Here is a 14,183-nt window from a genome sequence, read left to right as displayed (position 1 = left end):
GCTTAACAGCTGGAAAAAACCTTGCAAAAGTACAAGTTCTCAATATGCACGCGGCATGATTTGTGTACACATTCCATTTAGAAGTGCTGCTGTAAGTATTCTGCACACTTGTATTTCCAAGAAGAGCAGGCAGGACAATAAAAAAATTAGTCTATTCATTTTATAGAGAAATAAGCACACGTTGAAATTTATGTCAAGTGATACACAAATGAGTACAGCAAAATAACTATATAAAATAATCATGAAGAACAGAATCCTTTTATGTATTCTTGCATTCTATTTCACTTGGAAAAAAATTAATATAACATTTATAAATTATTGGCAATATAGTTTTAACAATGTAACGTTCAGAACATTGCATGTTTTCATAGAAGATTGCAGATTTCATTTCTAGTTTGCTACTGGTATATTACCAAAATAAAGATAGAACTTGTATCAGCTTTATCATACCTGACTGCAACTTAATATTTAAAAGTGCTTTTTTCAGCTTTCATTTATTAAGCTCACCAGGGTAAATTGCTTTTAATGGAATACTTTCATGCTTACAAATTGAATAACCACAATGAATGAATGGTTCTTTTTAGACCCCCAATTGTTCAGAAACAAACTTCAACCAGTAACCATTCTTTTTTATTATTTCTTTGCATTTTCCATGCAGTGTGTGCAACTGGCATCTAAATAGCTTCTTTGCCGTCGTGAACTGAAACATCTTGAATGCTCAAACTGTATTTTTATGAGTGCCGAGGGACCTTAAATTTTAGTGGTCTATTAAATGCCAGCAATTTCATGCTGCCTTGCATAAAACAGCATTCACATATTAGAGCACAGCGATTCCATAGGTACATTATACTTCTCCCCCACAACCGAAATACAAGATCAGTGTATTTTATCTAAAACTTGAGATTTATTTCAAAACGCAAAGATATTTTCAGCTAATACATAGTTATATTTTATTTATGTTGTGTATTACACTATCCATTTGAAGAGTTTAGTCTTTATAGGTATGCCAAAAAGTAATATTTTAAAAAAATATAACTAATAATGGTTCTAGAAAAATAACAATGTTTTACCTTTAAAGAAATGAACTGCAAATACACAATCCTTTTTCACTTGGTATTTACATAAGAAATCTGAAACTACCCTCAATAGCCAAATTATTTGTTCTATTTAAAAACTTCTGCAAAAAAAGCATAGCTTACTTTATGTATTTCATTCTCAAGGCCTTGTCTCTGCAAGTTTTACTATTGCCACAACTTTCAATCTAAGGCTCTTTATTCTCTTACCTGGTAATGTTATTCTTTTCAAAAAGAAGTCCAGTCCTACAGTCTGTTTGTACTGTTTCCCAAAAGCTTCTTGGGCAAAACGTGTGGCTAAAGATGTCTAAAAACAGAACCATATCAAATTATTTGGTATTTTAAAGGCTGCAATGCCAATTTAAAACCAGTCCTAATCTTATAAAATAAAGGTAAGTAACTTTTTAATCAATACCAGCTAACAGTGTTCTATGATGTATATTAGCAAGCAGACAAGCATTCCAGCCAGCTTAAAATATAATAAAAGTAGATGATAATGGTAAGTAATGTAGGCAAAAAAAAAAAAAAAAAGAATGAAAACATTCAGTACATTTTAAAAATACTGTGATATTAAAAATGCAGATTTTTATTACATTTTTAATTGAGATCCATTAGTGCACTCAGCTCCATACAAACATAAGGAGATATGGTCACTAACCCCTGGGACTTACCATTTTTAAAAAGAAAGTCCTGATTTCTACAACATGGGACCATTCCTTGTACACAACACTACAGTCATAAACCTTCAACACTGGGCAGCTACTCCCACACAGATCTCCACTGCAGCTTCATGTGATTCAGGGATCCACTTTCTGCACAAAAGTTTCAGGAGAAGGGCCTAATACGTGGATGATCCTAGGGCCTGACCCTGCAAACACTTATATGCCTATTGAGTTTATACACATGAAGTTGTGCGTGTGTTGTGTCAAACAGTAAATTGGAAATTTTTTTCCTAGTGTTAAATTTGACAAATTTATGTCATTGCAAATGTACAGTGATACACAGAGCTGCCTTTTGGAACAACATAGATCTCTTACTTTTTACTAAGAACTTCAAAAGGACATGCTTCTAAATGATTTTAATATGCAGAAAGTAACAAAGTAGGTATTGTCTGTTTCTTCATGACCAGTTGTTATCCATTCATCCAAGGCAATAAAAATACACAATATAATGTAAAAAGGCTAGAAGAGAAAAAAAAGATACCAACTACATGCAGTCCTAAAAAACTGTTGAAAAAAAAATAATGTGATGCCTTAAAAATTAGTGCCATGTTGCTAAAAGAACGTATCATATCATTGCCAAGCATTTATCAGTCTCTTGTTAACTTGACGTCTACAAATTTGAAAACAAAACAACTGCAGAAATTAGGCATATTTCTACCACTTTTTTCCTTACAAATAGAATCAATCAGCTAACAGCTTCACAAAACCCATATTTAGGGATTCAAGCATGAATAGGGAAATGTGTTTGTGAATGAAATAATATAAGACTTAATAGATGCTTGATTACATCATTCATATTCCCATCACTATCACAGATTAATAGGTATCTTGAACTAAGAAGATTTTTAGACCTGATCCAAAACCCAAATTAAGTCAATGGGAATCTTAATTTATTTTAGTGGACTTAGCCCCATAGAGAATTAAGAAAATAAATGAAAAACTATAAATAAGCATATTCATGCCATTTGTACCAAAGTTGCCAGTGGAAAGAGCACAGAGGGTGAGAATCCATCTGCCATCACAGAGCTATCTGACAATTATTTTAAAGTATATAGTCAAAAACAAATTTGACTGGATTCACATTGATTTTGTAATCTAAACACTAAGCATTTAATCACTTCACAAACATTGTTTTAAAAAAAAAAAAAAAAAAAAAAAAAATCTACCACTACTTCAGATGTAGGCAAGCATAAAAATTGTGCAGAAGTGCACTATATAGGCCTTCTCATCCTGTAAACTGAATGTTACGTTACAAAATAAGAACTTTTCCCTTGTAATTGCCCCTTTCATTAGTGAATAATAACTAGCATCTTGAATGCAGAACAAAATATAATCTGACTATATCATAGGGTTTTGGAAAATATAAAATCTTAATTTAGATCCATGGTAAATAAGCAAACCCTCCCTTGTTTTAAGGATACAGTAAATATTAACTTTATCACTCCGTGACACTTGATATTCCCAAAAGGTTTCTAGGGGAGTTAATAAAAACAAACACCACATTCAATTAACAGCCAACCAATAAGAGCAACAAGTAATCAAAGGCATGGCAAAGTTCTCTTAAATAGCTTTCCTCCACTCTCCTGAATGCAAAGGAATTTATAGCAGAAATCATTGACTAACTCCTTTTTTAATTTTTTTTTAAATGAATGTTAGCGCTCACGAAAGGAGTTGGATTGCCAGCCCTGGAGACTGGAGTCCTCTATTCATTCACAGAACAAGTATTTATCCACAAGAAGACTGACAGCAACAGTTCAAGCTCCCCCATACATGGAGAAGTGGTTCCCATGCCCATTTAGGTCTATCCACAATGCAAAAGCTCCCTCCGATCCTAAAATTATCCTCTTGAAAAAGGTTTTGGGTAACAGTTTTGGCAGCAGGTATGGTCTGTGTGGTCAAGGTCAATTTTTTTCCATTTCAATGGTTGATGAAAGCCATTCAAGCTCACAAAAAAATTTCTGTTTTTAAGAAGGTTTGCCCCATCCAAAAAGTTTCATCACTCTGGAGAACAATTTTGTATCGTAGACTGAGCCTCATTCCATGATCTCTCTACTATGACTGTAAACCAAAGTGCCAGTTGTGTTGATAGACTCTATTTAGGCCCCAATTCAGCAAAGCATTTAAGCACTTGCCTAAATAGAAGCATAGGCATAAGTACCTTGCTGAATAGGGATAGCTGACTGAATCTGGGTCTTATTGCATATGCTTGATAATATTTATTAAGCAGCCCAGTCCTTCCCCTTTCAGTTAAAGTTCCTGGGATGGTGAATTAGCAATTCATATAATTAAATCATAAAAATATAAGAACCACATGAAAAACTTAAAAGCCAAAGCAGCATTTTTAAGATTTGGAAAGTTTCTTTCAAAACAAGGATACAGTTTAATGTAAGGATGAAGCACAGGAGAGGACTGCTTGCTTATATTTTTAGATTAGCCACTAACTCACTGTATGACCTGTGCTGGCAATTATCCATAAATTGTCCTGACAAAGAGCTCTGGAGCTCAAAAGCTTGTCTCTTTCACAACAGAACTTGGTCCAATAAAAGATATTATCTTGTCTCTCTCATCCTGGGACAAACAAGGCTACATAACCTCTGTAAACATACATTTACAGACAGAACAAAAATAAATCAGAATGTCTGTGTCTTTGAAAAAAGTTGCCATCTGTCAAATGTTGGGAGGCAAGCCACACTGTATATGCAATGGCATCCAAACGCTGTCAGTCATGCTTCCCTACTAGCCATTTTGTGGGTGTTTGTAGACCAGGAGTAAGGAACTTCCCAAAGACCCGTCCTCCTTGCCTTTCCCTCCATAAGAGGGAAAGTTTGCAGAAGTGCCTAAATTACTTAAAATCCTAAATCTCATTTAAAAAAAAAAAAAAAAAAACCAATGGAACTTTGGCTGTTACTCCTGGATCCAGCAATAAGATCATCCATCAAAGACCAAACTGATTGAGAATTTACTATCACCACCCAAAACCTAATCTGTATCCCCTTTCCCCATTTCCCTTCCAGTTTATCATGTCACCTCTTGATTTACAGTAATAATCCCCACTGGACCACATTCTGCACCAGCACCAGATTTTAAGAATCATAGTTATGGGGGCAAAATAGCAAGAAGCTGTAGGGCAGGAAATGCTTTATTTATTTTTACTGGTTTCAGAGTAATTTAAACATGGATAACTTTTCACTGAAGAAAGTCTAATTTATAAAAACACACTGATCTAAAATTTTGCTTATTCATACCTTACAAAGCAAATCGTTTTATAATTTGGATTTATTGGCCTTCCTACTCCACTGCCACCCAACAATGAAACACTATCCTTTAAAAGAAAAAAAATGGTTGATAAGAAAGTAAAAATAAATAGGTTGTCTGTAAACCTATCTAGGTTCACAAGCCTGAATATGGCACATTGAAGAGTTTCTCCATTTGCAAAGTGGAAACTGTGATAGTAATTTATATAATAATGATGGAGTGAAGTTGAATTCATGTTTATAAAGCACTTTGAGATCCTCAAATGAAAGGTGCTACAAAAGTACAAAGTATTAGGTGGGTAGTGAGGTTCTAAATGCTAAATACTATTGTAGCTAGAGAATGAAATTCCAGTTCATTACTGGCTGAAAACAGTCATGTGATGATTAAGCCAATTATTTACTTCCTCAAAGATCAACAGTTATGAAGTCTGATATTATGTTAATCAATAAGGTTGCAGATTTTGAAAATAGAGTCTCTGTTCCCATAGGTCCATTCAAAACAAAAGAAGGGAGGAGAGGGAACAGACACACCAGGAAAATCCAGGAGTAATGCACAGTTGAAAGCCCATCTCCCACATCAGACCTCAGAAGAGGGTTTTAGGATTCCTACCAGGGGCAGGACACAGTTCGGGTACTGCAACTTTTGTATCAACCTCTTGAGATAGGTCTGAAATTTGAAGTCCCACACCCACCTGGAAGGGAGAGAGTGAATGTGCACTATCCCTGATCTCCAGCCTTGAAACCTCCTAACTTTTAGGGTGCTCCCAGTTATTCTATTTTTCCAACCTCCCAGTAGGTGATGGGAGGGGGCATTTCTGCTGCTCCACCCCCTCCCATGACTTTCTCTCCCCTCCCCAAGACCTCATTGCCTAGAAATAGTTCCAGGACATAGTTCTACAGAGACTGACTGCTTTCCCAAGCAGCAGCAGAGCAAAATTAGCATGGTTTTTCTTAGTTTCACTTCTGCCATGTTTCTGAACATGCAAACCAATGAGTGTGTGGCAAGATGTAGAAGCAGCATCTAGAGACTGACACCATTTTTTCAATCTATATTAATGTCACTCATTTTTTAAAAGTTTGGTTTAGTTTCCGGAGAAAAAAAGAGGGGTTTGACAAAAACACTGATTCCTGAGTTTAGATCCCTTCTTTTTTTCCCCCTCCTCTTCCTTCCTATAAAAGAAAGTTTTTTCTTTTCTACTGTTGGGTATTTTTGCCTAACTCAATCCTCCTTCTCAGTTTCAGATTTCTTTTGCTCACCTGGTTTAATCTGTTTTCTTTATTTTTGTCTAACTCATTCCAGCCTTTTTAAATCATTTTTCCTCATATGGTGCATTGTTTTCCCTATTATTTTTCATTTTAATCTTTTCTTTATTTTCCTCCACTTTATTACACTGTTTTTCTTCTGGTCTGTCTCTTTGTATTTCTATCAGTCGCTCCTCCATTTCTATCACCTTGTTCCCCTTACTCCTTTCCTCCAGCAGCACTTCCGCTCTTTCCCATCAAGCCGACCTGATTTAGACTCCCCATGTATCCTGAATCTTTTCCATCTCTCGCCACCCTGCCACATCACCATTCAGGTTTAGCCCATCAATCCATCTCTCCCTCGCCATCTACGGAGGAGCGAATGGGCCAAACTTGTAGGACTGGAGCCACTGCTGCGGGCTGAGTTCAAAGCAGGTTCACTCTCTAACTTCCCCCTCCAGGTCTCACCTTTCAGCACCCCACTATACTCTTGTGTATGTTGATGTAGCAAACAATACATTTAGTGCCCTTTCTGTGACTTACCACTTTTCCCCCCCGAACTTCTGCCATGAAATTCACTAAAAATTTCTGTGCCAAAATCATAGCCTTAACCATACACATGAATGGGAGTGAAGCACTGCTGCCAGCCCCATGAATAAGGCTACTACTGGAGAAGAGAAATGGAAACATGGTCCTGGATTGGAACTGCCACAATCTGAGCTTGTTTTTAAGCTACTGCCAGCAGTTCCACAGAGTTTGAATCCTTCCCCCTCTCTCCCAGGCATGACACCAGAAGACACATGCAAGTTTGCTGCCTTCTTGTCAGCTGGCTGAATCATCATTCCTTCAGGGGAATGCTAGCTATGAGGAAGAAATGGAAAATATGAAGCTCTGGATCTCAGGAGGGTATGAGTGAAGTATTTTCTGCCACTAATCCCATCCCTCTCCACTGACTGAAGATGATAGTTCCTGCAGAGAGAGGAATGTGCACAGTGAATGGGGGGCTGAGTATATGTGCAGAGGAGTCTGGATGGGGGTGAAAAAACTTGCTTATACACCGTTTTAAGAACCAGAGATGTCAAGTGATCACAAAGGAGAGGAAACTGAAAGGTTTGGTCTTAAGAGGTCTCCAAATGTACCTGAAGTGGCCCCGAGGCTGTATTTTTTCTCCTCATTCAGTCTGTCAGACCTCTTTTACTTTTGCAAGATTTTCCTGCAAAGCCTGAAGTTGCAACTAGGCCTTCTGGGCATCAACATGGCTGGAAGAAGCCTCTATAATAGCACCATATAGTGGGAGTGGAAGGAAGACAGCCCCCATCAACAAGATGGGTGCTCAGGCAAAAGCAGCTGAATACCAAACACAGGATGCCAAGGCACAGCAGAGGATTCAGGGAATTGCATGTGGGATGCAACTAGGAAGAAACATCAAAATGCACCAATGCTTGAAAATACAGGTATGTTAAGAGGTCTCATCATAAGGTGGTGAACAGCAGTAGTGAAAAGGACTTCTGAGTTTGATTTGTATACTGGGAAAGTGATGAACAAAAGACTAGAGCTTTCTATCTTGAGCATTTATAATACACTCATCGCATTGTCACTTGGAGTTATTTGTCCACTGACTCAAACATAACCTAACTGTGCCCTGAAGTAATGTTTTCTTTACAACCATTACTCTTTCCTTTAAATAAAAGCATTCTAGCTGTAAAATCTTCATTTAGCCACATGTTTTTCCACCACAGAGAGTTTTCCTACTTATCAATGGAAAGATTTTCCAACACCTACAAATTAGTATATGAAGTCTTGGTTTTTCATCTGAATCATAAGTAAACCAGTTTTTGTATGTCCAAACTTTTAATTTTCTACTAGAAAGTCAGTAATAAAAGAGAAGTTATACTTCTGACATTCACATGCATGATGGAGATTTTCAGGTATGTCTCATGAACACATTCATGTATGTAATTATACATACACTATGATGACTTTTTGTTACTAGTAAGATCAGGTCTTATTGTCCTCTGTGGTGCATAGCGACCTATGCTTTGCCTTACTTGGCTCTAGGATCCTTCATACTTATTTCTTAGAATTCTGTATCTGCATTCTATATTCATGATCTCAGATATTCCACAATTCTGTACCACTATTATTTGTTAATTATGTTCCTTACCTTCACAGAAAGAAAATCTTGAAAATGTGAACCAAGATTAAAGCACCACACTGGTGACTTCCCACACCCTGAAATAATAGCTCTGACAGATTTAAAGCCACCTCATTCATGTCAGTTGTTTAGTCATTTTAAAACCTGAAGAATAAAACTTGAATATCAACACAGGTAAATATTGCACAGCTGATTATTTCAGCACAAACATCCAGCTAGTATGTTTGTCCCTGAACCCCAGATTCCCTCCCTAAACCTCTCCAGACGCCAAAACCTGAAGCTTCAGCTGACAGCTTCTATGATGCAACGATGCCTTGCCAATACAAAACGTGCAACGTACTGAAAGTGTGGAACAATGCGGGATAAATTGGCTTTAATGTCAAAATAAACACCACAAAGGCGACTGTAGTGGTTGTCGTATTAGCTTTTGCATTTAAGGACTTGTATACTTTCTTTAAGTCAAGCCAGTCTAGACATCCTAGTTTGCCGCACCAGATTGCTGCAGGTCGCAGGAACCTTGCCCAGAGTTTAGGTGCCGATTGCCAAGAGACAGAAGGGCCCAGGGGGCTGCTCTGGACCGCTGCTCCCCTCCTGCGCCCCCACAAGGCAGATAGGGTTGGCCACAGCAGCCTCCGGTCCCGCTGTCTGTCCCAGGGCTGCGCTCCCGCGGCGGACAGCACGGGGGGAGCCCTCACCTCTGCTTCGCTGCCCCCCCGAGGTCTCTAGAGACCGGGACAGGCCGCTCGCGGTACGATTGTTTCACCTCCACCATCCCGCTGTGGGCCTCGAGTCCGAGCTCGTTTGTCTCCCTGCTGGGACCAGGCCAGGGACAACTACCGGCCCGGCAGCCACCGATCACCGGCCGCCAGTCAGTCACCGGCCAGATATCGCGACAACGACACACAGCCGCGACAGACAGGAGACACCCTGACCCGTGACGGGGGCAGAGGCTCGCCTCGGACCATTGAGCTGCGCGCTGCGGGCTTCTTGCCAGCTGGGGCAGGAGGCCCTGGAACAGCGTGGGGCCAGCTGGGGAGGGGGGCTCCACCGGGGGTCATTCCGCGGCGGGGGGAGACCGAGGACATCCTGGGGAGGGCTGGGCGAGCAGCCCCGGCGGCGAGGAGCGGGGGCAGACGGGCCCCGCCACTGACCTTGCCGGAGGTGCCGTCCCCCAACACCACTAGCTTGAGCTGCCGGTCCGGGCTCTCCTCCTCCGAGTCCGACATGGTGCCTGGGCCCGGCGGGGCTGGGGAGCAGCTACCGCACTCACGAAGCCGGCACGGAGGCCGGAGCCGCCATCTTCCCTTGATGCGGCCGCTATCTCTAAGGCCGAGTCTGGGCGAGACCACTGCGAGCCCGAACCGGAGGAGAGCGAGGAAGATAGAGCTACGGGGCGGCGGACCCAGCGACTGCTCCCCGGCTGGGGAATCAGCTCGCTGAGCCCTCAGTGCCTGCGTCCCCCCGCCCCGCACGATAGTGGCTTGGCCCGGAACTCTTAGAGTTGCAATGGTTTAATCCCTTAGTGACGCCCGGCGTGGTAACTAAGGGATGTGGGGTGAAAGGTCACAGGGCGGAAGGGGGGACAATTGGCTCCTCCCCATCCTTTCCCCAGGGGGCGGGGTTATAGGATTCTCCGCCTTCTACTCAGCTGGTGGAGGCGGGGGGATTCTTCGCCCTCTGCTCAGGAGGTGGGGCTGAGGGGGGCGGGGCATGGTCATTCTCCGCCTTCCGCTCAGGGGCGTGGCAGCTACTACCTTACCCGCCGCGTCCGAGCGCCGCGCAGAGCCCCGGAGCGGTAGGCGCTGCGCGCGGGGTTTAAGCTACGCCAGTGGCGCTGTTGTCATAGGACAGACGCTGGCTGCCCTGCACCCCATGGGTCCCGCCCGGGCCCAGGGTCGCTATAGTAACTGACGCTCAGCTGGTCGGGGGGGGGGTTAACTGGTGAGATGCGCGTTGACGGGGTCCCTTTTAGACCAACCCACATTTTAAACAGCCGAATAAAAATCATTTCCTTTCACTCGGGTTTCACTTCCTTGCTAACGGGGGGCTCATAACATCTCCCTCCCTATAGCTGCACTGCACACACCCGCTGATTTCAAGGGGACCGTCACGTGCCTGCAGTGATTCGTGTACTCCCGGCTTTGCAGAGTCAAGGGGGAAAGTTACGAGTTCTTCAGTAATTCAGAGGGGAAAACGGGGGGGGGGCGAGGAGGGAAATAGACAAGAGCTGAATTTGCAGTGCAAGATGGCAAGCGGGGAAAAATCTTGGAGGTCTTCCTTAAACATCAGACAGTAGTAAAACAGAAAGGTGACCTGCACACACAAACCGTGAACTCAGCTGGGCTGTGGTGACTCAAGCAACTTCTGCGGGAAAGGAAAGGATACACATGAACTTTCTTTTCTGCTTTGTGACTCTTATTGAAGTTTTGTACTAGACACTGCAAAAGAAATGTACTAAGGTAGGTGACTGTAAGGCAAGGCATGACTCACCAGGACAAAGAAACACTGGCAGACCAGTGCAAATGTTCTTAGGACCAGTAAACAGGTGTTTCTTTACCCAGTCTCCTAAATAAACTGAAAAACAGCTGAGCTGATGTTGCTCAAACTTTCTTAAAAAATTCACTTTTGGAGACCCGAAGGTTTGAGTCCCCAGAGAAGATATTTCAGAAAGTGCGTGAAAGAGACAGTGCTGAAATGGAAATACTTCTCAGCTTTAACCGTAATGTTCACTACCAGGAACATAATATAGAGTCATTATATGGAGGGGTCAGACTTTGTGCAGAGAAGACAGTCATAGCATGTACCATCACTCTCTTCTGCTCCTGTGCAGACCAGAACAGCTAATTTAAGATAAGCAGCTGTGAAACTCCCTGATGGAAACACTGCAGCTGGTTAATTTCATTCTCTGACCCCAATCTGTTCTTCCACTATGGGATGGGGGAGTTAAATTAACCAACTCTGAAGTGCTCCCACTACTCTACTAACAGCCTGTTATTTTCATTTAGGTGCTCTGCTTAAATCAGGAGTAGGGGAAAGCTGGTGGATCATTAAGGGAAGGGGAGAGAAAGGAACCGACCAGTTGGGAGCAGAGAAAGTATTCCTGCCATATAAGCAGGAAACAGAAAGGGGAAACAAGGAGAGGGGTGAGAGGAAAAAGGTAGAATCTGGCTGTGGGAGGCAACCAAAGAAGCAGAGGAAAAGGGAAAGATGTTTAAAAAAAAAAAAAAAACCACCACCACCACCAAACCCACCATAAAATAAAAGGAGAGAAATTCAGAGAAACCTATGACGACTGTTCTTAGGACAATGTGTGTGATGGTAGGAGATAATTAGTGGGAGCAGGTGAGTATGTAGGTATGGGATGGAGGAACACAGGAAAAATGATGGCAGTATTGAAAACACACCCCAAAAATAACACTTATACCACAATAGATAGATGTGATGTAAAATTTTCCTTCTTTAGATCATTCCCTTTCTTTCAACTTGAGTATATTTAAGGTGTGAACACTCTTGCTTTAAGAAAGTAAACCACATAGAGGGGGAAACTATATAGCCCCATTTCTTACAACCTTCATTAATTTAACAGTGCCTTGCTTACAGATTTCTATTTGTTTGTTTGATAAGTTTGTGATTAAAATATCATGATTAAAAAAATTAATGTTACCAAATGCTGGGAAAACAATATATTAGTCTGTGCTTTAAAATCCAAAACTGTCCATTAGTAACATCTAAAGACCTGTGGAAATTGGCAGGCAGGAGGTACACAAAATGGAAATGACTAGACAATTCAAATATCAAATATCAATAGCCCCATTATGATTACTATCTGTGAAAGACAGTGACATGCTCAATTCCTATTTTGGCATTTTAAAATAAGTCCATTAAATATTTTTAAATGATTGTGGCTCAGGGAAAAAGTATGTTGTACAAATGTCTAAGTTGCCTTAGGTTGTTAAAGTGGTAACAAGTTTTAAAGAAAAACTCAAAGGCTGATTCTTCACTCTATTAAACTGCTTTTATATTTTACTCTAGTGCAATGGAATGGAGAACTAAGCTCCAAATCCTTATTCAACTTAGTTGTTGATGTTAAGCAACCTAATTAAGTAATGTAATGTGTGACTTGCTGTTATTAGTGTGTCCCGTCTAAGGCAACTTTGGAACTGAAATGTTTTAACAAACAGGATAAAATGGTGAAAGCTATGCATCAAGAATGAGGCGTAAGACAAAGTGAAGTCAGTGTCTACCCCAAAGAGCTTGCTATTTAAGAGGCAAAAAAAATACGGGACATTCCGAGAAGCACTGGAATTAAACTGAGTACGTTTTTCAGAAGAAGAGTGTTTTCTCATCTCTGGTAGATATACCTAATCCTCAGTCTAAAACTCATTTTATGCATCTTTGCGAACTCTGGGGAAGAATCTCAGAAGAGAGACCTTGAATGGGGTTTTTACTTACAAGTGTCTAACTCGTCCAAAAACACAGGTAAATGTTATTTATTGTAAAATCCAGTCAATTGTGATGCTTGTTCCATTTTTATTTTACTTTAACTTTATATGAATTTTGTTGTAAAAGGGCTTCATTTATATTGATTTAAAGCTCATGGAAGACACGGAGGCCACCAATGGACCTAGAACACAGTGTTGGCAAGCTCCATTGGGAACCATATCCATTCTTCCTCCAGCAGCTAGAACATTCACTACACCTATTTCACCAATAATGTTCTCACATTTGGAAAAAAATCAAAGCCCAAACAGAAAAATAGGGATAGAGGTCTGTTAGAAAAATGTCCAGAGATCCACTTCTGGTTGTGTGTTGGTCTAGCCCCTTTCTCCCTTAGCTCTCACTACATTAGAGGCTTGCATATACTCTATCTCTAATGTCTCTACTAAATCAGTTGTTACATCCGTATACTTTTTGGGGAGGGGCAGTTTGATTCCTTTGATGTTAAATTGAATACTATAACTAATAAAATTGACCAGGTCACAATGGAGTGGAAATGGTAGAGAAGAATCACTTAGTACAGATGTAAACACCATTTTCTTGCAGACAAGATAAGGGTTGAGACATAAGGAGGCTTTTTCTGCACGAGACACTGAAACCTTCCATGCACCCAGTAAAACACAGCAGGTTGCTTGCTAGATAACATTGGGCCAGTGGTCAGGACTGAAACAGCAATTCTGACTTGAGATACCATAAAGAATCCACACTGGACACCTGCTCTACACTTGGTTAGCTAGATAAACAAGCCCAATGTTTCCTACCAATAATAAATCAGTCTGAGAAAATAGTGATCTGTTTGTGAATATTTCACTAAAATGAGAAGCAGCAAAAACAGTTTAATGAATTATTCACTACATATTTGCCCAGCTGTAATGATAATGGGTCATAGGTTAGTCATTTTTTTTTCTATGATCACATTTTGCAGTTGTCACAGTTCAGGGCAACTACACCTATGTTCCCCCTCAACCATCCATCCAGAGCACCCACTTTTAGACCTCCAGCTCCTAGCCATTACCTATTTTGAGAAGAGACCCACATCTCTCTCCCTCCTGACTGTTCCCCCATCCTCCCCAGCTGCATAGTTGCCTGCCTACACTGATATCCCTAGCATGCCAGATGATCTAAAAGGCCAGTGTCTATACTTTGCTTTCTCTCCAGAGGTTATGAACAGCATAATAGCCCACAGTTATAAGTTACCACATAACTCTTTATAAACAAGCATATTTATTCATAAGATGAA

At 40.9% G+C, this 14,183-nt stretch overlaps 1 protein-coding gene across 4 annotated transcripts in view; it reads right to left on the bottom strand.

The window, feature by feature from the left end:
* Positions 1 to 9,975, bottom strand: part of RAB28 (RAB28, member RAS oncogene family) — an 86,612-nt gene extending 76,637 nt beyond the window's left edge. Inside the window, exons 1-2 of one of the 4 annotated variants that reach the window (XM_067530328.1) lie at positions 9,598 to 9,975; positions 1,284 to 1,380 (exon numbers count right to left, since the gene is read on the bottom strand). In XM_067530328.1, the coding sequence (XP_067386429.1) occupies positions 1,284 to 1,380; positions 9,598 to 9,672 (172 nt within the window). In that variant the 5' untranslated portion in view covers positions 9,673 to 9,975. The remainder of the gene's footprint in view (positions 1 to 1,283; positions 1,381 to 9,597) is intronic. The other 3 variants (XM_067530326.1, XM_067530329.1, XM_067530327.1) reach the window with 3 other exon arrangements.
* Between the last annotated feature and the right edge of the window lie 4,208 nt (positions 9,976 to 14,183).

This window comes from Emydura macquarii, unplaced genomic scaffold, assembly GCF_026122565.2.
Source record: "Emydura macquarii macquarii isolate MOO-44397 ecotype Brisbane River unplaced genomic scaffold, CSIRO-AGI_Emac_v2 contig_3062, whole genome shotgun sequence".
Lineage (NCBI taxonomy): Eukaryota > Metazoa > Chordata > Testudines > Chelidae > Emydura > Emydura macquarii.
The sequence above is the reverse complement of the archived record's forward strand: the minus strand, read 5'-3'. Positions and strand labels throughout refer to the sequence as shown.